At 35.8% G+C, this 24,781-nt stretch overlaps 1 protein-coding gene across 3 annotated transcripts; it reads left to right on the forward strand.

The window, feature by feature from the left end:
* The first annotated feature begins 555 nt into the window (after positions 1-555).
* On the forward strand, positions 556-19,362 carry RRM2B (ribonucleotide reductase regulatory TP53 inducible subunit M2B). Of its 3 annotated transcripts, none has more exons than XM_045561922.1 (9): positions 556-793; positions 2,821-2,976; positions 6,905-7,021; positions 7,857-7,990; positions 8,433-8,527; positions 12,086-12,219; positions 15,677-15,781; positions 16,958-17,071; positions 18,470-19,362. In XM_045561922.1, the coding sequence occupies exons 1-9, from the start codon at positions 746-748 to the stop codon at positions 18,620-18,622; spliced, it is 1,056 nt and encodes a 351-aa protein (XP_045417878.1). In that variant the 5' UTR covers positions 556-745; the 3' UTR covers positions 18,623-19,362. The 3 variants fall into 3 exon arrangements, with proteins under 3 accessions (XP_045417878.1, XP_045417880.1, XP_045417879.1); XM_045561924.1 differs by lacking the exon at positions 556-793 and adding an exon at positions 826-1,048; XM_045561923.1 differs by lacking the exon at positions 556-793 and adding an exon at positions 2,514-2,585.
* The last annotated feature ends 5,419 nt before the right edge of the window (positions 19,363-24,781 follow it).

Consider the following 24,781-nt stretch of genomic DNA (forward strand, 5'->3'; position numbering starts at 1 on the left):
TTCCCCTACCCCAGGCCCCCAAATTCACACATCAGGAGCGCGTTCTCACTTGGTCTCTGAGGACAGGCCATGTTCCTGCGCACGAGGAGGGCTAGCTGGGGAATCTCGGCCTGGCATGCCGGGCACCCCCTGTACCAGGACAGTAGAGCCCGGGGCGGACACCCAGCCGTAGGCCGAGTTAGCTCCTCACGGGGCAGGCGGGCAGGGGGCGAGGGGAGGGGGCGGGGCCCTGAGGCCGGTGGGCGGGGTCCGGAGGGCGCACGAACAGCCCCTCAAGGGGCGGCCGGAGAGGTGCGAGGGGAGGAGGCGGGGCCCGGCCGGCGCACGGAGAATTGCTCAGGGGGCCGGCGGACGGCGGGGCCGACGCAGTGAGGTGGGGCGGTCCATGGCAGAGGGTGTCGCTCAGTGGGAAGGCCGGGGACAGGACCCGGGCATTGGAGTGAGGCGGGGCTGGCCAAGACAAGAGAATCCCTTAGTCTGCAGAAGGCGAGGGGGGCAGGGGGGGCGGGGCGGCCGAGGTAGGCGGAGCCCTGAGGCGGGGGAGGCGGGCGCAGGGAGAGCCCCTCAATGGGCAGGCGAGAACGCAACGCGGGGTCGCCTCCTCCCAGCTAGGCAGGCTGGGTTAGGACGCGTCCCTGGAGCTGGGGGCGGGGCGGACCGCGGGCCACCTGAGTCCTGTCGCGGTTGGACGTGGCTTGCGGGGCTCAGTTCACTCAGCTCCGGTAGCTCTGGCGGAGTCTGCGCGATGGGCGACCCGGAAAGGCCGGAAGCTGCCAGGCCCGAGCTGGATGAGGTAAACGTTGCTATCACTTCATTTCCCGCCCCCCAGTCACAGCTGTCCTACAGATCGCAGGTTGCTGTGGGAAAGTTTGCTCATTGCGGTCGGAAACCCGGCGCGGGCCGGTCCGCGCGCCCTCTCCGCAGCCTGGTGTCGTGGTTGCCAGCGCCGGGGGGTCAGTCCGCGGAGAGGTGCGAGGAGGAAGTCGGGTTCCGCCCCGCTGCGCCGCTCTGCTCCGGGGCCAGCCCGGACAACGCTCTGAGGCCTCAGGTAGTGCGAGGCTTACCCGCTAGTTTATCCGCCCCGTGCTATCCTACCCGCCTTCCCTGTTCTGGAACCCTGGCCAGGGAAATGGAGGCAAGGGAAGAGGACGGTGGCGGAGCCACTGGAGACATGCGCACCACCTCTAGGAGGACGCTTGTGGAAGTTGACACAGGTGGAAAGGTGGAGATGACAGGTAGAATGGGGACGCAAAATCCTCATAACCTCCTAACAGTGAGAAAAATTAGGAGGCCAGTTTTGCTCAGACCAGGCTACTTAATTAACTGAATCTTTGGGGTGTCACTTTCTTCATTTGTACCGTGGAAGTGTTACTACCCTCACAGAAAACTAAAATGCTTTATGCAAAGTGCCACAAATATTGTAGATACATAACAAACCCAAGTTAACTTGTTTATCCTCTCTGCTTCTATGCTAATAGAAGTCTGTAATAACAGTAAGTAAACTGGGATTTGTTAGACTGTAGGGTTGTATAGTAGTTTAAATTGTTGCTCAATAATTTTCATACCGTTATTTTGCAAATACTTCTAAACCGTTTATGAACAAGAGAAATACTTTTTGTACTTGAACCTATTGCTATGTGTGGTATCTTTAATACTGTCAAGATTTGGAGGAAACAAAAGTTTCAGCTCACAGAGATTCATGCTTAGCCCTACATGTCTTTAGAAAGTTGTAGATTCCAGGTTTGGAATTTTATTTTATTTTATTTTGAAGCATTTAGTAACTGATTAACATTGTAAATATCTCTCAAGTTTTTCCTTTTCTTTTGGAACAAATACATTTAGTACCAATTTCTCCACTTAAATGGGAAAATTCAGACTTTTCTGCTTGTGCTAATGACACCAGCAGTTGTTCAGGCTTAACACCTGAAGTTAACTTTTATTATCCCCATCTCAATGATACAGACCCATAAAGACAGAGACAGAATTTTAGACTGCAATGAATTTTAGTGAGCATCTGGTCCAAGAAAGAAAAGCATTAAAACTACAAAGTTTTTTATAACAGTAGTTTATTTGTGCCAGCGTTCTATATAAGAGAGGCACTAGAGGGACATTTTGTTCACAAACTTAGAAATTTGCCCACCATGACATTTATGGGTCTAGCAATAATTACAGTATTTTTTGAGTGCTTATTATACAGTAGGTTATGTTTAAAGCACTTTTTTTTTTTTTTGAAACAGTCTCACCTTGTTGCCCAGGCTAGAGTGAGTGCCGTGGTGTCAGCCTAGCTCATAGCAACCTCAGACTGGTGGGCTCAAGTGATCCTCCTGCCTCAGCCTCACAAGTAGCTGGGACTATAGGCATGCGCCACCATGCCCAGCTAATATTTTCTATATACTTTTAGTTGTCCAGCTAATTTCTTCTATTTTTAGTAGAGACAGGGGTCTTGCTCTTGCTCAGGCTGGTCTTGAACTCCTGACCTCGAGTGATCCTCCCGCCTCGGCCTCCCAGAGTGCTAGGACTACAGGCGTGAGCCACTGTGCCTGGCCTGTTTAAAGCACTTTTAATCATCTGAATAAACCTATGAGGTAGGTATTGTTTTATGGCTGAGGAAACTGAGGCTCAAAGAAGTGAAGCTACTTCCTACAGTCACACAAATAACCAAACAGTATTAGCTAGCTACCAGATAACAGTAAGGATTCAACTTAGGCAGACTGGCTCTCAAACGTTTGCTGTCTCCCTAACTTCCCCAGATGTTTGTTTAGGTATGAATAAAGAGGAAATGTCTACATAAAAAGGGTGTTTGTATTTTATTTTTCAAAGAGGTTATCTTCAGATACCAACGAAAACGAAGTGATGTCAAATGAAGAGCCACTACTGAAAAAGAGTTCTCGCCGATTTGTCATCTTTCCAATCCAGTACCCCGATATTTGGAAAATGTATAAACAGGCACAAGCATCCTTCTGGACAGCAGAAGAGGTATGTGGTATCACCTTCATCAGCATTCATGTCCTATGGTACAGTGTTCACTTCTGTGTTACAGGATATTGAAAAATTTTAACTTATAAGATACATTGAATAAGATCAGTTGTAGAATATAAGTTTTGGAAATCCTGAGACTAAATACGGTGTTCTCCAACGTTTTAGTTTAGACTACTCTCTGTAAACAAATTTCCTGCTGCAAAAATGGCATCTCATTCTGCTAGATTTTTACTTCCAATATATTTTAAAACATTTTCTATTTTTAAACAGACTTAGTTTTCCATGGCCAAATATAAGACTAGTCTTTACTTAGGTGAGCAGAATAAATAAAATTGCAGCTATGGTCAAAAAATGAGAGTGAAAGTTTTAGGGACCCTGCTTTTAATTGAGAGACTTATCTGATTATACAAAAGGAGCTGTCACATTAAGACTTTGACTATCCAGGCAGTGCACTCACTCTTGAGTCTGCCAGGCTGAATTCACAGGGCTTCTCCCATTCTAGCCCTGCCTCAGCCACATCAAACCTGACACAGCTGCCCTCAGCAGATCCTCTCTAGAATGCTTTCTGTTAGTTCTACCTAGGAAATAAGTTAGTTGAACATGTCAAATGAGAAAATACTTGCTGGTTTGGTAAGGACAGTTGCTCATGCAAATGATTGCTCTGTAGACTAATGGAACAGACAAATAGTTATGGTTTTCATCTTTAAATAATGATGGGTGATACCTGCCTATCACTCTTGCTCTGTGTATGTTTGTATATGTATCTCTATAGATAGATGTCTATATTTGGACAGGTATATTTGGATGTATTTTTCAAGATATTGATTCTCTACACATAAACACATGCCGTTGAGAATGCAGGCTCTGGGGGCAGAAAGCCTAGGTCCAAATCCTGCTCTACTGCTTAATGGCTGTGGAACTGGGAAAACTGCTTAACCTCTCTGTGTATCCTCATTGATAAATTAGGCTAATAGTACTTGACTATTTGGGTTGTTAGGAGGATTAATGAGATGTTTAGAATGGTACTTGGCACTTAGTAAGTATTAAATAAATTCAAACTATTACTTTATACATAGAATGGGGGGGAAGATTTAACCTAGAAATCAGAAGACTTCTATTACACTAATTTTACCCACTTACTCATCTTTGTTATATTGTCAACATCTTTGTTATAATTGACATGTAGAGGAAAAAACTAAACCAAACACTGAGCATTTTCATACTGTGTCATAACACTTGACACACCTGGCTATCCCTAACTGTCTGTGGGTTTAAGAAAGTTTTTTGTTAGATATGGTTCAGAGAACAAGTGGAGTACACAGGTGGCATTTTCGTTCATCATGTTTAAAAGGTACTTGTGATTCTTGACTTCTTGAAATTCATTTGGACATTACTTGTATCTTTTAGCAAATGTAATATATGTTTTACTATGACTAAGAACGCTGATTTTTAAAAGTTAAAATATATAGGTCAGTGCATATTTTGTAGGTAGCTTAGAGGAAGATTCAAATACATATTTTGAAGGGAAATCAAACACATTTTTAGTTCCACATATTTTTTATTAAATAAATTATGTAAGTTACCATTTCATCAACCTTAGACTCCATTATTTTTTATAATGCATTTTAATTTTTTTATTTCAATAGATTTAGGAGTAAGAATGCCACTTTTTTATTAATGGTTAAGCTTAATTCTTAAATGTGGCTGACCAACAGAAGCCCTGATTCAGAAGACAAAAGATCTGGGGTTTGGGAATTTTTTTTTTAAGCCACTCAGACAATTCTGATAATCAGCTAGTTTGGAATCAATATTTAGATGGTGAAATTGAGAATTTTCTCAAATGAGATAAAGCTGGGCAGGAAGGTTTAACTTTCTGGAAGGGAATATGACCAATGTAGTATAAATAAAATTTATAAGACCTTTTGAAACTGAGTGTTCAAAGAAATAGTTTAATATTTTAGAGGAAGCACATTATAATATTAAAATTTCACATAAAAAATTTAATATCAATATAATACATAAGAACCAAGAGGGTATCCTCCAGTTAAACCTAAATTGAGCTCTAATAGAACAGAAGGTGATTTTTAGCTTACATATTTTAAAAGAAGAAGACAAATATTTCCCCCTCCCTGCCCCATTGTATTCCCAGTGCTTAGCACAGTGTCTGACATGTAGTAATTGTTCCACAAAAATTTAAAGAATAAATTAATGGGGAAAGGGTTTTAGAAAAGAACACAAATGATTAAAAGAATGGAACATTAGATATTTTTGGAAAGGTCAAAGAGATGGATGGGGCTTTGTTAGAATAAATAAACGAAGGGCAAAAGACAAAGGACAATTACATATTTCAAATATTTACGAAGTTATTGTGAAACATCCTTAAAAGATCTTTGTAAGACAAAATAATAATACAATAATAAAATAATATCTACAAGAGCTAACTAAATGTCTGTATCTCTCAAAATTGTATGTTGAAGCCCTAATCCCCAGTGTGATGGTGTTTGAAGGTGGGGTTTGAAGCCTTGGGAGGTAATTACGTAAAGGCAGAGCCCTCATGAATGAGATTACTGCCCTTATAGGAAGAGATATGAGAGAGACAATCTTTCTTTCTCTGCCATCTGAGGACACAGTGAGAAGGCAGCCATCTATAAACCTGGAAGAGGGCCTTCACCAAGAACCTGACCATGCTGGCACCCTGATCTTGGGCTTCCAGCTTCCAGAACTGTGAGAAATAAATGTTTGTTGTTTAAGCCACCCAGTCTATGATAATTCGTTATAGCAGCCAGAGCTGACGAAGACAATAAGGTTCATTTAAAGATGATTTTTAAATTGTAGATTTTGCCAGGTGCATCTCTCTTAATTCCAAGAACTAGTTCTAATAAACATTTTCACAAATATTTCTATTCCCAGAGGAAGCCATACCTATAAACTGCTTTAAAACTCAGGTTGTTAACAACCTAACCAACATTATTTCTGAGTATAAAAGCAGGTTATTTGGCAGTAAAGTTGTAGCTACAATTGGTTAACAAGTGCCTAATTATCTGTCTTAACACCATAGTAACAAATATTATGTAAAATGCTAGAGCAATGGCTGTTGAAAATCATTACTTTATTCACTTCAGTTCCTTCTTGACTGGTTTTTACTCTCTCTCTCTCTCCCCGCCTTTTACCTCTTTCATTTGCTCGAGTACCACTAGATTATGTTAATTTTAATTACAGGCATAGTGGCTCACACAGATAATCCCAGCACTTTGGGAGGCTGAGGTGGGAGGATCTCTTGAGGGCAGGAGTTAGAGACCAGCCTGGGCAACTTATCGAGACCCTCATCTCTACAAAAAATTAGCCAGGCATGATGGCTCACCTCTGTAGTCCCAGCTACTCAGGGAGACTGAGGCAGGAGGATTGCTTGAGCCTAGGAGTTTGAGGTTGTAGTAAGCTATGATGAAGCCACTTGTACTCTAGCCTAGGCAACAAAGCTCAAGACCCTATCTCAAAAAAACCATACATATATATATTTTTAAAGTACATCCTGGCCAGCTTCTCAATTAGCCAGAAAACTTGATTCATTCATAAAGTTTTTTAAAAATAAATTTTGTGTATATTTAAGGTATACAACATGATGAGCTACATATATGGCAAAGTGGTTACTATAGTGTAACAAATTAACATATCCATCATCTCACATAATTACCTGGTTCTCTCCAATCCTCCAGAGCAGCTATAATTTACTTATTTAGCAAAAACCCTGAATATAATACACTTATTAACATAATGTTTTATTTCTTTGTAATGTTAACGTTTTTCCTTTTTTGCAGTTTATTTAACTTTGTAGTGGAAGTTAGTTCCACTACAAAGAAAGAAGAAACTAACACTTTGAGAAGAATTTAACTCCAAATTAAAATTTTTTTAAATCTTTTTATTCCAGGTTGACTTATCAAAGGATCTCCCTCACTGGAACAAGCTTAAATCAGATGAGAAGTATTTTATCTCTCACATCTTAGCCTTTTTCGCAGCCAGTGATGGAATTGTAAATGAAAATTTGGTAAGATGTTTGTTTTTGTTCCCATTCAGCAGTTTAATGATAATAATGTCAGTAAAATCATTAGATTAAGCCTGAAAAAAGATGTCTAAGAAATTAACTGGATGAAGCTTAACTCTTGAAAATGCTTTTCTGATGAAGTGTCAGAGGAAAGGATATATTTCTGTCTTTTGACCAGCAAAATATGAAATCAAGCATAAAAATTATACCAATCAAAATTACTTACAATGGATTAACATGAGTTTGATTTTTACCCTCAGAGAGTAATCTTAATAGAGAACCTGCACCTTAATAACCCTCTGGAGCTCTGTTATAGAACACTGGGTTCTGGCTCCCTATTTTAAGACTTTATTATGGTTGATCAGGAGTCATAATTTTTTGTTAAAGAGAATAGAAAGATGAACTTTCATCGTGAACTGGAAGAGGCTTCAGTACATCTATCTACTGTTGTAAAAAAAAAAAAAGATGACTAAATTACTCTCTCCCTCACTCCAACCTCTTTCATATGCTCTAGTACCACTACAGCAAAATCATTATTTTTGGTAGATGTTCTAGAATTTATTTGGCTCTATAGATAGTATCTCCACTTACCAGGTGAGTTCATTTAATTGCTTAAGAATATATTATGCAACTAATTTACTGTGGAGGATTGATGGATAAACAATACTGCTTAAGATACTGTTTAAAATAACCCATAAGGTCTTTCTGACCTGTTCATTGCATGACAGGCAATTTTTAAGTGAAAATTCTGATGTCCAAATTCTGATTTGTAGTTTTTAACCCAGTGCTTAGTGAGAGTCCATAGAACTGGATATATCTGTTTCCCTTATTTTCTTAGGTGGAGCGCTTTAGTCAGGAGGTGCAGGTTCCAGAGGCTCGTTGTTTCTATGGCTTTCAAATTCTCATCGAGAATGTTCACTCAGAGATGTACAGTTTGCTAATAGACACTTACATCAGAGATCCCAAGAAAAGGTATTACTGCTGGGATTTTATTTACAAAGATTTTTCTTATTGCTTGATTATGTTAAGGGCACAATTTAGTCCACAACTAAATGTTAAGGAAAGAGTATTCAAATATGGAGGTTTGTGAGCATAATATTTTTATTGCTTAATAATATGTTGGGTTAAAAAAACTTATATAGAACCAGTTAATCTTTAGACATTGTATCTTTAGAAACTTCATTAGCACATTCTCTTTAGAAATTAAATGTTCAAATTTAGTTGATTTTGTATCAGACTAGATCCAAACCATTAATTTGAGTTTTATTTCTATGTTTTACAGACATGCAAAATATAGAAAATCTATAGATCTGGTAGCATATCAGAGTTACAGTTATTATCTCTAATTAAACTAATTAATTTCTCTGATTAAGAAAAATGAATAATTTTGCCATTAATTTTTCTGTTTTTACAGGGAATTTTTATTTAATGCAATTGAAACAATGCCATGCATTAAGAAAAAAGCAGATTGGGCCTTGCGATGGATAGCAGATAGAAAAGCTACTTTTGGTATGTAGCTCTAATTTTTATGTGATCAAACTTGCCTTGGGTGATATGACACTATTATACAGAGTGTGACTATCAAGTACTATTCAAAGTTACAGCATGTACCTTTATCAAAATCATTATTCCTAATAATTAGAAGCTGATGGTTAAAAAAAAAGCTGTTATCTATTCTATTTAATAAGTTGAAAGTTGGAAAGTTAAGATGTCAGTGTGTAATGACAGGTAAATAAGAGTTAGTCACATAGAATCTAACAAGTAGTATAGCAATCCACAGTTTTGACCTCACAGATCTCCTGGGTCTGTGGAACTCCCAGGGGCTCCTGGACCATACCTGAGAATCAGTGATGTAGTACATGTATGGGCAAGCATGTAGTATATCACGGAAGAAACATGTATGTTTGCATTGCCTTCAATTCATTTCAAGAATGAGAAAAGCAGTGGTTCTCAATGTTCATAAAAGTCATCTGGAGAATTTGTGGAAAAACCTTGCAGAATCCTGGTGGTTCTCACCAAAGAGTGATTTAGGAGGCCCAGGTGGGACTGAGGAATCTGCATTTTATACCCAGCTGATTCCCTCACGGAGGTTTAAGAAGCACACTTTGGGAAACATTGGCTTTAGAGAAAAAAAGAAGGGAAATATCAAGGTGTTCAACATGCACTGAAAATATTAGTATAAATAGGTACTGATGGCAAATGATGAACAGGCTCACAGAAAGCATGTATTTCATGAACTACCCAACAAAGATAGCCTAGAAATAGAGAAAATAGAGAAGGGTATCGATCACCATGTAACCACATAAAGGGCTCTAGTTAGATTCTCCATATTGCTTAACTTCAAGGCAAACCCTACTTTAGTGTTCTAATTTAGGGTCTCAAAGGAAAAGACGTGTTCAAAATGATATAGGAGGAGTAGAATGGGGTGGAACACATTGGTAGGTCTCCTTTTTTGGAGTGGAGCTAAAAGGCAATAACGTGGGAATATTGTCTTGCTTTGCCACACACCACTGCTTTAACCAGCTGAAGAAGTGCTGTTTTGTGAACTAGTTGTATCATCTACACCATTAGTAGCTTTAGGTTGACAAAAGCAGCTCTTTCATCTGTCCTAGGGCTTTGCCTAACGTTTTTGGTGACCTTCTTGGTGACTTTTGCACGGAGTGAGACCCAGTATAGTAAACTATTCTTTCCTTACATCCAGACTCCTATAATCCTTTATTTTTAACTGAAGGGAACCTGACAATACTCCTTAAAAAATCATGAGTTTGTTTTAAAGTTTTTTGTTTTTCCCTCTTGGGTTTGTTTTAATTTTAAGCTATGAAAATAATAAACACATTAAAGAAAAACTGGAAAATAGACCAAAAAAAATTACCAAGTTAAAATAAACCACTGTTCCTTTTTTGTATATTTTTAACTTTTTCACTAGTTTGTATAGGCTTTTTTATTTATTTCACAGTCCGTTTTAAAGTTTATGTGTTATAAGGAGATTCAGTCCTGTAGAGCTAAAGATTTCTAATTATATATCTGTGTAGTTTTTAAAACATTGAGACATACTGTTTAGTTTTTAAAATATTTTTTAAAAACTTTAAAAAATATATAGATTAATATATGTAATAAAATTACATTTCAGACCCCCCCAAAAACTACTAGTCGTATAATCTTAATACAGTGCATCATAGAAGTCAGCTGTATCTTAGAATATAACCTACTTACCCCTCTCTAAAACAAATCACAAGGCTTTTACATTCATTATAGATTTTAGAAGATATGTTCTAGAAGTCTCTTTTTATTTCACATATACTTATAAAACTTTGTAAAATTTACTCCTTATGATCTTTTAATCCTCTCCGAAAAAGAATAGCCTTCTATAACTATTTGTGATGATTTTCCTTTTTTAGTATTCACATGAATGCATGGAATGGTTAAAATAACAATTTTCCTCTTGGATTTCACCATATTTGTATTTAATTATAGTCTACTTCCCTTACAGATAATTATCCTTATGACATTATCCTAATGTCAATTAAAAATATATCAATTGTAACTATCTGTTATCTTATTAATAGTAAGATAAAAATATATAGTAAGCTATATGTTAGACTAATGGCAAATCTCTATCTTAAGCATGGTGATTATTATTATTATATTTTACTATTTAGCATATACTGTACTAAAGAGTCTTCTCTTCCATAATTCCTTCTACATGATGGGTACTCAGTAAGTATTTACTTAATTTATTTCTTCAATTTTTTTTTTCCAAAATGACTTTTTAAATGTGTCTGTCAAAATAAAACACTTTAGAAGTTTTTCTCATGTTTTAGTCTATTAATAGACAATTTGGATTACCAAATATTTGATATAATTGAGTTATCTGATTTGGAACAAGGACAAACCAGTATATTATTTAGAGATAGTCAGAAATATTTAAACTTAGTCGTATTTCTTTTTGAAATTTAAATATTATAATTACATTTGTTCTGGAAATTACAAATATTCAGTTTCTGCATCAAAGTTTTGGAGTTTCTATAGAATGGTTTTTAATATCTTTTTTTATCTAGTACTTGTGTAGTTTCCATTGATTCAGTTCAGGGCACATTTATTACGTGACTTCTATGTGTTTGGTCCTGTGACAAATACTGAGATACAAACCATGATGTCATCAGTGAAAAAAGGTCTGTAGTTCACTCAAGCACTCAGCTGCCTTTACCTCACAAACTCCCTAGAGAGACATATATATATATATATATATATATATATATATATATATATATATATGTATATATATGTATAAATACTTCTCTCAAGCATATGCAGTGTGGTGACATAAGAGACATGTGAATGACCTTTTGGGTTAGACCCATAATCATCCCCTAGGGGTAGTGTTACAGATATGATGCTACTATAGACATTTTAGGAGATGGGCTTCTGCCAAGTCCTTGCCTAAGAATGAGTAACCTTTGAAATTGGCCCTTACATGTTTAGCAAAAGACAGTATTTTTGCTTATATGATGGGACATTTTATCTGATAGATATATTTATTATCTTCAGCATGGCAATTTTTTTTGAAATGTTTATAGCTAGTATGTAAGATAGATACCATAGGTTTTTAAAAATATAAACATCAGCAACCTCCCCTCCTCCCAGAGGAAAACATTTGTCATAAAGTCTATCTTGTACTTGCCACTTCAATACACACACATGTATGTATACAAACTGCACTCATCCACATGTACTTCCAATCGCAGGCACATGTGATGCACAGGTAAATCACCTTTTTTTTTTTTTTTTTTTTTTTTTTGAGTATACAATGCCATCGTTCGTCCAGACACCAAGACCTACAGGAGTTCATTGTTGGATACAGGATTTCACGTAGACATACCTTTCTGCTCTAGTAGGTAGAGGTGGCAAATTTTCTCCTCTGAAGTCCCTTGACTATGGCACTAACTTGTATATTTTGTTTCTTGGCAAAACAGTTGCTGTATTTATTGTAAAATAAAATCTACATAAACTTCCAAATGTCTGCAGCATGTGATATTTTAGAAAATAAAACTATTTTATATCTCCTAGGGGAAAGAGTGGTGGCCTTTGCTGCTGTAGAAGGAATTTTCTTCTCGGGATCTTTTGCTGCTATATTCTGGCTAAAGAAGAGAGGTCTTATGCCTGGACTCACTTTTTCCAATGAACTCATCAGCAGAGATGAAGTAAGAAAGAAATGAGATGTTTTGCTATGTATAATATATTTGCATTCATATTTCATGTTCATTTATTTTTTTTCTCCTGGAAAATGCTATAGTGACACAGATATCTTGGTAATTAAAAGAAAATAGGAAGTCACTTTTTCCTTAACTTTTAAGACACTGCATTTTCCTCCTCTCCAGTCTCCTCTGCCCATCCTTAAGTATCAGTGTATTCCTAGATTCCCACCTTGGCCTCACTGCCTCACTGATTTTATTTATTCCCATGGAATCAGTTACCATGTAAATGCTCATAACTCCCAAAATTTTATCTTTGTGTGAAATATTCTTTCCTGAGCTCTAAACTCATATGATCTAGTACATGTTAGGTGTTGGAAAGTTCTCCTGGAAGGTTCCTCAGGTATCTCAAAACTATTATTTCAAAAATCAAACTCATCATCTTTTTCCCAGAACAACTTCTTGCTTCTGTTTTTCCTATTTCACTGAGTGTCTCTACTTCTATCCAGTTGTCCAATTTGAAACCTAGGAGTCATTTTAGATTACTTCTCTTCTTTTTCAGTCACATCTAACCAATAACTAAATCTTGTCTCCCTCTGTCTGTGATACCCTTTTCATCTTTCCTACCACTTTTTTCACATTTTTTTTGGAGCACCTTGTGAGAACAAGAGGCAACTCAAAACCTGCCTGATCCAATTAGGTAAAATTGACCACTCTTCCTTTATGTATCCCTTTAAAACCTGAACCTGTCCCTGTCTTAGAGTTCATAACATGTGTTGCACTTCTTACCTTTCTCCTCTGCTAGTCCCTAAGCACCTTAGCGCAGAGACCTTTCCTTATTTATCTTTCTGTTCTCAATGTTTGGCCCATTACAGCCATTCAGGTCACCTTTATTGCCTACACTAATCCTTAACTTCTCTGAACCTTGGTTTCTTCAACTAAAAAACTTAACAGAGTTTTGTTAGAATGCTATGAAACAGTATATGTGAAAGTACTTTTTAAGTGCCATAAAATGCTTCATTTAATTACTTTTTGTTGTTTCATGTCTTTAAATTTCTAATAACTTTTATTAGAACTGTCATGATTATTATAAAGAATTAAGAGAATAAAAAAATTAATCTCAACACACAGAGATAACCGCATTTACTATTTTATTGTATTTCTTTTTAGACTTTTTTCTACATTTAAATCTATTTAGATATATAAACATCATATTTTTGCCATTCATGTTTTTATGAGTTGAGATGTTCTTTTTTCACTTAGCAAAATATTGTGATCATTTCTATATGATATCAAGCATTTTTTGAAAACAGTTGTTCTGTTAGATATGTAATAACTATAATAATGAATGAATCATTTATTCCATGATTAGAAATTTAGATTGTTTCCAGGTTTTTTGTTTGTTTTATTATAATATGAAATTAATGTATTTATATATAAGCTTTTTCCCGACTTTATATTATTTTCTTTTGTAAAAAGCATGAATTACTAGATTATAAGGCCATTCATACTTATTTGCAGATTTCTTTCCAGAAATTTTATAGCAATTTTCAGCCCCACCTAGCATTATATGAACATTTTTCTACCATATCCTCACCAGAATTTAGGTTAATTTGGTAAATATTTGACAAATTTAGTAGGGGTAATTGGTGTCTCATTATTGGTTTTATTTGTATTTATTTCATTACTACTTAGAACATTTTTTTCTTAATGATTTTAGTCATTTGTATTTTTTTTAGTTACCTGTTTTTATCTTTTGCCTTTATTTCTGTTGTGATGTTAACATTTTCCTTATTTAACTATAAGTACTCTTAATATTTTAAAGTCATTTATGCAGTATAGTCTATAGTCGTTAAAGGAAGCAGTCATGTTTGCCCTGTTCATTGGTATATTCTCAGTGTATAGTGATTGGGCTCTTTCAATAAGTATTTGTTTATTGAATTTGCTATATTTGTTGCATGAATATAATATAAAATATGGATTTTGTGACATTTATTTCAAATATTTTTCCAGTTTGTCCCTTGCTTTTTAATTTTGTTTGTTCTTTTAACACATAAAACCTTAAGTTTTATGTGATCCACTTCCAGAGGTAAGTTAAATAGTCATATGTATTTTCATCTTGGCTTTTTAACATTTAATTCTCTAATGCAATTGGAATTTGTTTAGTGTAAGTATAGAATTTAGTATAAATATAGTATAGTATAGAATAAGTTATAATTTAACTTAATTTATTTCAAACACTCTTGGGAAGTTTTTCCAGTTCTCTTTGTTAAGTAATCCATCTTTTCTCCATTGTCTTGTGTTGTGTTCTTTATTGTATATTAAGGTTGTATTATACTAATAAAATCTGTTTCATGGCTATTTTTTCCTGCCTCATTGACCTATCAGATTTCATGCCATAGCAAGACTATTTTAATTATTGTAGCTTTATATGTTTTAATAATTGGTAGGATAAATCTCAAAACTTTCGTTTTTAAAATGTTCTTATAAAGTTCTTCCCATTTATTCTTCCAGATTAATTTTTGAATTAAGAACAGTCTCATTGGATTTTGATTGGAATTGCTTTAAACTTCAAAATCAATTTTATTTATTTATTGATTTAACAAGTACGAGTACCAACCTTTGATTTATTTATCTCTATAATGGGTAGCTGTCAGTTTTAATCAATACTTTAACATCTTTCAGCTTTGATGTCAGTCTCTAATTGTTAATTTTGTTGGGAATTCCATCTTTCTATATCTAACCTTGTTCTCTTTTGTATTTTGAATTTTTGAAAATTTTCTTCTATTCTTTTGGTTTTCAGCTTTTTACCATCTATTCTGTGTTTTGGAATCCTGATTATTATAGGTTGAATCTCCTTGGTCTGTTCTCCAGTTACCTTAAATTCTATAATGTTTGTTGTATTTGCATAAGCATTCTGTTCTCAGGGGTATTTCACAAGTTTTTTTTTTCTTTTGAGTTATCTGCAATGTCATCTTTGCTTTATATGGCTTCAAATAGTATTCATCATTCTTCAGTTTTCATTTTCATTGTACTGAATACATTTTTATCTTGAGCTATTTGTATTTAATATAAATGTGCTTTGAAATCTCTCTGAGTTTCATCTGTTATTTAAATACTAATTATTTTTCAATCCTTAATTTTTTTGAAATTAAAAATTAATATATTTTCATTTCAGCCTTTATTTTCCTTTCTAGAATACTTTCATTTGCAGATTTGATTTGTTTATAAATTCTTCTTTAATGTTGATGAGCTAAGGTTTGCCAGCATTGAAAAATTTTCATTATAGGTTATTGTATTGGTGTTTAATGAAATTTGAAGGGAGTTCCTAGCCCTGTTAATCATTCCTCCATTTTCCAAAAGTTCCATGTTGTATTCCTAGAACCTACTTTATATGACATGACACATCATTCTGTGTGAATAGCTGCTAAAAGTTTTTTGACGATGAATTTTTCTTCTATTTTAGGGACTTCACTGTGACTTTGCTTGCCTGATGTTTCAGTACTTAGTAAATAAGCCTTCAGAAGAAAGGGTCAGGGAGATCATTGTTGAGGCTGTCAAAATTGAGCAGGTAAGTAGGGAAGTTTATGTAGATAGCACATCTCTCATTCTCTGATATTTGTACCACTGTTAGATTGACTCATATGAAATTGTAATTTTGTAGGTTAATACAAATATCAACAATTCTATATGGTCAATCTGACAGTACCAATACATGACATATTGCAATTATTATGTCAGTTTATAGGTCAGTCTTTAATACATATTAAGGTTTTATGCATACTAAAATCTGTTTCAGGGCTATTTTTCTGTCTCATTGATCTATCTGTCAAATTTCATGCTATAACAAAATATTTAAATTATTGGAACTTTATATTTTTATTATGTGATTGGAGGGCAGTGATGGTTTCTTATTTGCTTTGTATTTTCAATAACCTAGCAAGGTACCTAGCTTGAAGCATATACCAAATGTTTATAGAATGAATAAGTAAATGAATTAGTGAATAGTAAAACTTAATATATAATATGTAAAGATTTCTTACTAGAAAGAGCTAGATGCTCCACTTACGATGTGTTTTGATCATGCTAAATAACTAGTTTAAAAATAAAATAGTTTTTTTTAACTTTTATTTTTTAATACTGCACAGTTTAATAGGCATAGTTTTCATATTGGAAGGGGAAAAAGGCATAACATTTTGAGAACTAAATCCAAGTGATTAATAATGTTTTTATTTTTCCTCTATTAACAATCCATCACTGTCTTTCAATAGGATTGGCTTACCTATGAAAATTTATCTCCCAGCTCCCAGATCTGTTTCTATTTTTTTCTCACATTCTTTGTTAATTGAATTTTCCCTCTTTCCCAGCTCCCTCCTATAGTCATGCTTCTCATGAAAATCTTTGAATCTTTTTCTAGATATTTCAGAACATCTCCTTTTTTCTATTAGGAAAGCATATGGATCCAGGTCCTATGTATGCTGCTTTTAAAAATCCAGTAATTTGGTATTAGTTTCCATTTATTTTTGGCTCTTTGAAAATGTGAAATAATGTGAATAGCAATACCCCAAACATTTTTAATCAGATGGACATCACTTGCCATGTTGAAAGAATTTATCCTTGTGTACTTTCCTTGAACAAAATCAGTGTCTTAGAAAATTAATAAAACTAAAACCATCTTTCCATTTGGAAAATACATACTTATTTACTGTTCTGTTTGTACTTTATTCTGTTTTTGTTTATATCCCAGGAGTTTTTAACAGAAGCTTTGCCAGTTGGGCTCATTGGAATGAATTGCATTTTGATGAAACAGTACATTGAGTTTGTAGCTGACAGATTACTTGTGGAACTTGGATTCTCAAAGGTGAGATTTTTAAAAATGTATTATTACTAGTTAAGATATTATATTAATATTAATAGTAAAGTGAGGCCCCTAAAATATATTTTACTGAAAGCATCTTTCACATAGCATGATGTTTTCAAGGGTCATCCATGTTGTAACATATATCAGTACTTCATTTTTTATGACCAAATAATATTCCATTGTATAGATATACCAAATTTTATTTATCCATTCATCAGTTGATGGACTTTTGGATCATTTTCACTTTTTACATATAATGAATAATGCTGCTATGAACATTCATGTACCAGTATTTTGTCGACATGTTTTCATTTCTCTTCAGTGTATACCTAGGAGTGAAATTGTTGAGTCATATAGTGACTCATGTTTAACCATTAGAAGAACTGCCAGACTGTTTTCCAAAGCAGCTTCATAATTTTATATTCCTGCCAGTGTATGGAGGTTCCAGTTTCTTCACATCCTCACCAAAACTTACCTGTTTTTTTAAAATTATAGCCATCCTAATGGGTGTAAAGTGGTGTCTCATTGTGGTCTTGATTTGCATGTCCCTAATGGATAATGATGTTGAGTATCTTTTCATGTGCTTATTGGCCTTTTGTATAACTTCTTTGAAGAAATGTCTTTTTGTCCGGATACTCTGCCCATTTAAAAATTGGGTTACCTGAATATATTCCTATCTGTGGTATTCATATTCCCTGCTGGGATACTCCTAAATTCAGAAATGCCCTTTCATTACCTGTTGTGAGTCAGTGAAATATCCCATAGTTTCCATCAAGCTGTATCTCCAAGTCTGCTTCTTGAATTCTAAAGCAGTAAAAAAGCGTCTTGTCAGTGTATGTCCCACTTTTTGTTTGGAGACATCTAGTCACTATGGATAACATTTATTCTGTCTTCCCTGATCATGGTCCCATAATGTCAATTTGTTGATTATTCTCTTATGAACTAAGAAATATATTTAGGACAATAGTAGATTGTTGGTAATTTAACATTTTGTAGTATCATGTACATGTGACTAATAGTAATGCCTATGAAAAATGCCCATAGTTTCTATGGCATATTGGATCTCTCAAGCTGTGGGAACATTTTCATTTGGTTAGTATTAAATATTTCATTTCCTGCAATAGTTTTTTCTTTTCTTTCTATTTCTTAGAATACCAGAGATGCTAGTATAGTTTCTCGAGGAGGTTAGTAGTTGATCTCAGTCATCTTAAAATTTGTCAGGCTTGAGTGCTGACTCAGTCAGTCTTGAGTGCCTCCAGGATCTTAGGGGAATAATGTGATCCTATAGGTGACTAGATACGTGTTGGGAAACCTGAGCTGTTTTTGTCATCTTTGCTCTTCTTGTGGGATATAATTTGGTGTCTTCAGAATGTCTAATAACACTTCTTTTCTTTTCAGGTTTTCCAGGCAGAAAATCCCTTTGATTTTATGGAAAACATTTCTTTGCAAGGAAAAACAAATTTCTTTGAGAAACGAGTTTCAGAGTACCAGCGTTTTGCGGTTATGGCAGAAACCACAGATAATGTCTTCACCTTGGATGCAGATTTTTAAAAACCTCTCGTTTTATTTTTTTTTTTGACTAATAATATTTAATTTGATAAGTACAATACTTATTTAATATGTACTACAACATACCAGGTATATTGTAGTACAAAATAAAAATGAATAAAGTTTCCTTGTTTGGAGCAGGAAAGGGAATTAACAGAATACTTGTATATAAAATGATTTGAGGTGGCTTACAAGATGAACATATTAGAGAAAAGGAAATTTGGTGATAGAAACTAAACAAAGCATCTTAACCAAACCAAGGGGGTGGATACCAGTGAAGGTTAGCTAATTACTACAATTGATTCTGCTTTTTCTGTAGCATAGGAAAAACCTCCCGTTTTAAAACCCTGTGAACTTGGCATTGGTAAATAACACTCCATTTTTCTTTTTTTAACTTACAGTATATCCTTTAAGGGAATGGTGGTTTGATCAAAGGCAATCCAAAAACCAAATTCCAATCAATTTGGATTTATATAGTTTTCCTGTTTAACAACAAGAATGTAACCTAAATCCTTTTGTTTTGTCACTGGAATATAAGATGGCATTATGTAGTGGTTAAAAACATAGGGTGAGGAGTCAGATATGAGTTCAAGGTTCTGCCCTTACTCTTTTGTGTGACCCTTGGCAAGGCAGTTGATCTCTGTAAACCTTAGTGCACTTATCTTTAAAATGGGAGTAATAGTAGGTCCTAAATTCATACATATGAGGATTAAAATGCAAAAATAAGTGCTTAGCCAATACTACCACCACTAGTAATTGTCATTATTATTGATAATGTTAATTGCAGTGAGGTTGTGATAAAATATTCCCATCTCCTCAAACTAATTGCAATTCTGAGGCCTAAGATCCAGATTTATATCTTTGTATTTTTAATGTTTAGGGGAGAAATATAAAGATTTTCTTAAAAAGATCATAATTCTCATTAACACAAGAATAACTTCTTTGAATTCTTCAATATGTAGTAAAGAATATTTAGTTCTTAGTTGCCCTAGGAAGGATACTTATGGAGGGGAATCCAGGAGGTTATTATGGTAGTTGACCTTGTAAGCAAAATTATTATTCTCCTTTAGAAATTAAAAAGGTAACTATTGTCAGATTTAGCACTGGAATGTTTAAAACCAAGATGAATTGACTAGAATAGCATTTTCCAAAGAATATTCTAAGAGCTATTAATATTAGCCCTTCTAGATATTTTGCAGGGAAAAAAGGAATTCTGTGGTCAGATGAGTTTGGGAAATGCTATACACTCCATTCCTCTTTAGAAAGTGCAGTCAGTATATGAAAGACTTAGAAATTCTAATGGTACATAAACTTAGCTCACTTGGCATGTTTCCAGCTTACTTAACATAGAGCTGTTTTCACCTGTTAATATCTCAGCCAGCTAGTGTTCCTCAGAACATAGATTGGAAAAAGCTGACCTAGAACAATTTATACATAGAGGAAGAGTTTATGAACTAAGAAAGGGAGAACATGGTGGGGATTATTGAACCATTGCAAATTTATGCCAGACTGAGTAATGTACCAGCATTTGACTGAGGTTGATGGAGGTCTTTCTGGGGGAGACTAAGGAAAGGCCAGGAGCCAAGGTTCCTGAGAAGTCAGTCCCCTCTTTATTTTTTGGAAATGTTAAAAGGTAACCTGAGCCCCATCAAGCAGTGGTTCCATACTCACAGCAAACTACTTTATAAAATTCTAGAAGCTAAAACTTAGAGAATTTCTATTTGTATAAATTTTTACTCCATTCATTCCGTATCTAATTGATCAAAACTGGGAGTTCTCAAGTGAATGCAAAAAGAACAAGCCATAACTTTTTTATTAATATTAGGCTATCAGAAACTTTAGATATTTTGATCTGTGATAATACCATTTATTTCTGCAGTGCTTCACAGTTTGCCAAGTGTTTTTGCATCGTCTCATTTGATCTCACAACAGCCTTATGAGCTTGACAGAGCAGCTGTTAATGAAATATTACAGATGGAAAGAGTGAGGCTCAGAGAAGTTAAATGACTCGGTAAAGATCTGGTCATAGACACAGTGTGTACAGTATTATTTTTTTAAGAGGTTGATATGTCTCATATTTAGTCCTTTGCCATCCATCTTGATTTACTTTTGCCTCTTTCTTCATTGATTAAAGTATTACATACTTCAATTAAAATATCATGCCCATTGACGTATCAAAATATAGAGGAACACTTGAACTGTATTCAGGTAATATATTCAAAGATATTTAAATACTGTCATACAAAAATTTAACATTTAAAACTGATATCTGTAATGACATCAGAATGAAAGAAAGTTTTACAGTACATATTTCCTTTGTTTTGAATCCAACACTTTTTCATAGGTAATAATAGATGCCTTAATTTGAAGCTTATTTATAATAGCAATAAATCTAACTGTATTTGAATGAAGAAATCTTAATACTGAAATACTGAATTTTTAATACGCTGGTTTATTATTAAGTATTCTGTATCCTTTTCCAGGCCTCTAGGGTGCACATCATTTATTATGTTTAGTACTTTTGTTCTTCCTTCTTAAGGAATCAATAAATTGTGGAATATCTTTCTAATATTATCTTTCAGGTAAAGAAAGAATATTAAGAGTATGTTTACAACTGTTTTATAGCACACCTATTTAAATTGTTCTATAGTTAAATTCATTATTTAAGAATATAAAAACTTGTAGGTCTATGATAGTTTGTCTTTATTAAAAATGTTTCATTCCAGCAGGTAGAATCATGGCCTGGAGAGATTTGGGAAGACAGTTTGATCCAGTGCTTTCAGACAGGGTTAGGTTTTGCTGTCCAGTTATATGCAACAATGAACAGTTATTCCTATAAACTGACCCCAGCCATGTCTTGATATATGAAATTTTTCTAGTTGTCTCATTTTTGAACATTCAGATTTTTCTGCTTCTTTTACCATTTTATTTTTCATTTGTGTGTGGAAAAGGTGATTACTGAGAAAACATATCAGCTTGCATATTTTAAAAATAATATTAAAATTTCACATTTAAATATGCTAATATCACTGTCAGAATTCATAGATCTCATTTGTACAGATTAAGTTAAGGGCTAATGTCATGAATTAATTTTCAGTGATAAAGCTGCTGATGGGCTGCATGAAAGCCAAGTAAGGGTTAGAAATATAACAGTCTAGTTTTTCCATATTTGTATCTCGGCAGCCAAACACTGCTAGAGAAGTCATACAACAAGGCAAATTGGATCCTCTATGAATTCATGATTACCTCAGCACTGTCTGACAACCCTACTACAATTTCCCAGGAAACTTGATCTCCATTCTCCACAATTGCTTTTTCATACCTTCTCTACTCTCTACCTCTATCCCTATTCCCCAAAGAGGTGACCTTATCTTTTTCTTTGTGGACTTTGGACACAGAGACATTCTGAGTGAGAAAAACTTGACATTATAAGCACCCCAAATCTATAACCTAAGAAGTTGTCAGTAGAATCCAAGATAACAAGTTTTTTTGTGTGGTTTCTGCTCTGTGGAGTCATTAAAATCAGAGTGATTAAAAAATATCTAGGAGTAACAGACATTTAATTCTGGGGACTGCTGCTACCACTTCTACCGTATGGTTCTCACAGGGTGCCAGTACCAGTAAGTATTCCACCTGTCTAAGCTTAGGATTAAGCATGTGATCCAGGCTGGGCCAGGTCCTTACCTAGGGTTTTTCTAATTGAAACTGAAGAAAGAGGATCACTTTTATTCTAAAGACAAAGCTAGAGAAAGAGTCTCAGTTCTAAACACTCCAGAGGTCCTATTTGCATAGTTTCATTATCAAGGTAATAAATGCCACTTTTTGCCTAAGATAGGTCAAGTTAGGTTTCTTGATTTGCAACCAAAAGTATCCCAGTTAAAACAGGAAAGGAAAAAAAGTAATTGGAAAGAATCAAGGGGTTCATGTGTATATCAGTCAGGGGCCTAGCAAGAAATAGATACCAATTCAAGTTGGGATAATCAAGGGGGCTTTGATAAAAGGACAATTTAGAAAGTTGTGTGCAGGAAACCATAGGAGATAATGCAGTATATGGGGCTACCAATTAGAGGGCTGTTACCATCTCTGCACTCAGGGAGTTAAAAGTGAGTGAACAGTTACTTAAACTAGAAGGAGAGAATTGTGGACAGAGGGTGGCCTTAACAAGGTGTGAACTTCAGTTAGAGGGAGGCAGCAAGCTCAAGGCAACTTTGCTGAGAAGGAGCCAGGGAATAAATACCCTCAGCTTGTTCTCCTTGCCTCCTGTCTCCTTCCAGGGATCCCCATTAGTCAAACCCAACTGGGAGCAGCAAGTGGGCAAGGTGGCTGTGGATGCAGTCCATACAGGTCAGCCTCCTGGCGGGGGTGCATAGTGGACCTGGGGGACATATGAAGACATCTGTCACAAGAGTGTTGGAAATTATTGGTGCTTTTCTCAAAGAATTACAAGATATGAACTCAGGAAAGAATTGGCTGGTTTGCAAGAAAAACCAAAAAGAAATCGAGACTCCAGAAATTCAGTATCTTGCAGGGCTGAAAAAGCAGACTATTCTAAACTCCCAAAATAAGGGTTGAGACTGAGAAAATCCCTTGAGATGACGACTCATTAAGACAGTCTTGGCAAAAATAAGAATATGGGTTTATAAAGGTAACGTAGGCCTCCTAAGAAGGGGAGAGGATTGAAAGCACAGGCAGAGGGCTGGATCTCAGGAGGAAGGACACTTGCTCTACTATAGCAGGAGGGAAGCTAGAGAAGGGTCATGGATGGTGACAGGATGTGTCTGTAGTTCAGTGGCATGACACTGGCAATATTTTGTCTGTTGATGAGCTGGAAAAACCCTTAAAACTCTTTTTTCACTCTGCTCTCACACCACAACAATCAACACAGAAGACTTCTGTGGCCAAATATGTGAGGATTTCTCCCCACCAGCCAGCAAGCAATTAGTTCTGCAGTGGAGGTATATACCACCTGCATATCCTCCAATTCAATTCCGACACTATCTACCTAGAGATAGCCTCAGATCTCACATGTTGAGGGCACAGACCCTAAAACTGCTCTCCTACCCCATTTCTGTTGCCAGTTGCAAGCCTCAGGTTGTTTTACCTGTGTTTCTGACTGACCAGCTATAACTCAGGGATCCTATAACTGCCTCCTTGGGTTCAATTAATTTGCTAGAGCAGTTCACAGAACTCAGGGAAACACTTAACTTATGTTTAAAGGTATATTATAAAGGATATTACAAAGGATACAGATTAAGAGATACATAGGACTGCTCTCCCTGGGTGCACCACCCTCCAGGAACCTCTATGTGTTCAGCTATTGGTAGAAATGTGATTGGACAAAAAGGGAATGACCTAATACCAATAGAGTGGGGAAACCAGCAAGGCCTGACCATCTGGGCCTCTCTGTCCAGCATGCCTTCATCCCAGATATGGGGCAGGACCCCTTCTGAAATGGGGAGTCTTATGGCCTACAATTAGAGAAAGTAGATCAAAGAATTTCTTTATGGCCAGCTCCAAGACAGAAAGGTAGGGGAAGATTAGAGTCCTGCACTGGGGAGAAAAAGGAGCAGGTGAGAAAGGAAGGGATTGATTGGGGAAGGTCAGAGAGAGACATTCTGTTTTCTGAGGCTGTTTCTGAAGCCTAAAACATCCCAACATTACAACAAAGACTATAGAAGTTACAAGCCAGGAACTATATATATCTCTCATGATATCACAGTTGACTTAATTTCTCTGTGAAACAGATGATAAGGTCTCCTCCTCCTCGGGGAGTGGGCGTAGGAGCAGAGAGAGAGAGAGAGAGAGAGACAGTGTGAAAAAGCAATCATGGAGGATGGAGATCATAGTGGTTCCAGTTTGCCTGTATCCACTTTCATAAGAAAAGTTGCATGACTTTTTCTCTGGTAGCATTTGGCTGCTGGGGTGCAAACATGGAAAATCTAGATTGTTGCATTCATAACAGGGTTGGAGATTTTTCTATGTATGGTAAAATGAAGATGAGGAACAGAGTTGAGGGTATTGATAGGAGTGCTACCACTAGTAATATGATGGATTGGGGAACCTTAGCTGGATACAAAGAGACATGAAGAGAGGCTCATGGACTGGGAGAAAGTAATGAGTGAGAGGACTAAGGGGTCTCAATTAGGTCTAATAACTGTGGTT

Source organism: Lemur catta, chromosome 9 (assembly GCF_020740605.2).
Source record: "Lemur catta isolate mLemCat1 chromosome 9, mLemCat1.pri, whole genome shotgun sequence".
Classification (NCBI taxonomy): domain Eukaryota; kingdom Metazoa; phylum Chordata; class Mammalia; order Primates; family Lemuridae; genus Lemur; species Lemur catta.

Coding starts and splice junctions, on each gene's coding strand:
- RRM2B (XM_045561922.1), top strand. CDS start 746: ATGGGCGACCCGGAAAGGCCGGAAGCTGCCAGGCCCGAGCTGGATGAG. Junction 7,022..7,856: donor GAATTGTAAATGAAAATTTG/GTAAGATGTTTG, acceptor TTATTTTCTTAG/GTGGAGCGCTTTAGTCAGGA. Junction 7,991..8,432: donor ATCAGAGATCCCAAGAAAAG/GTATTACTGCTG, acceptor CTGTTTTTACAG/GGAATTTTTATTTAATGCAA.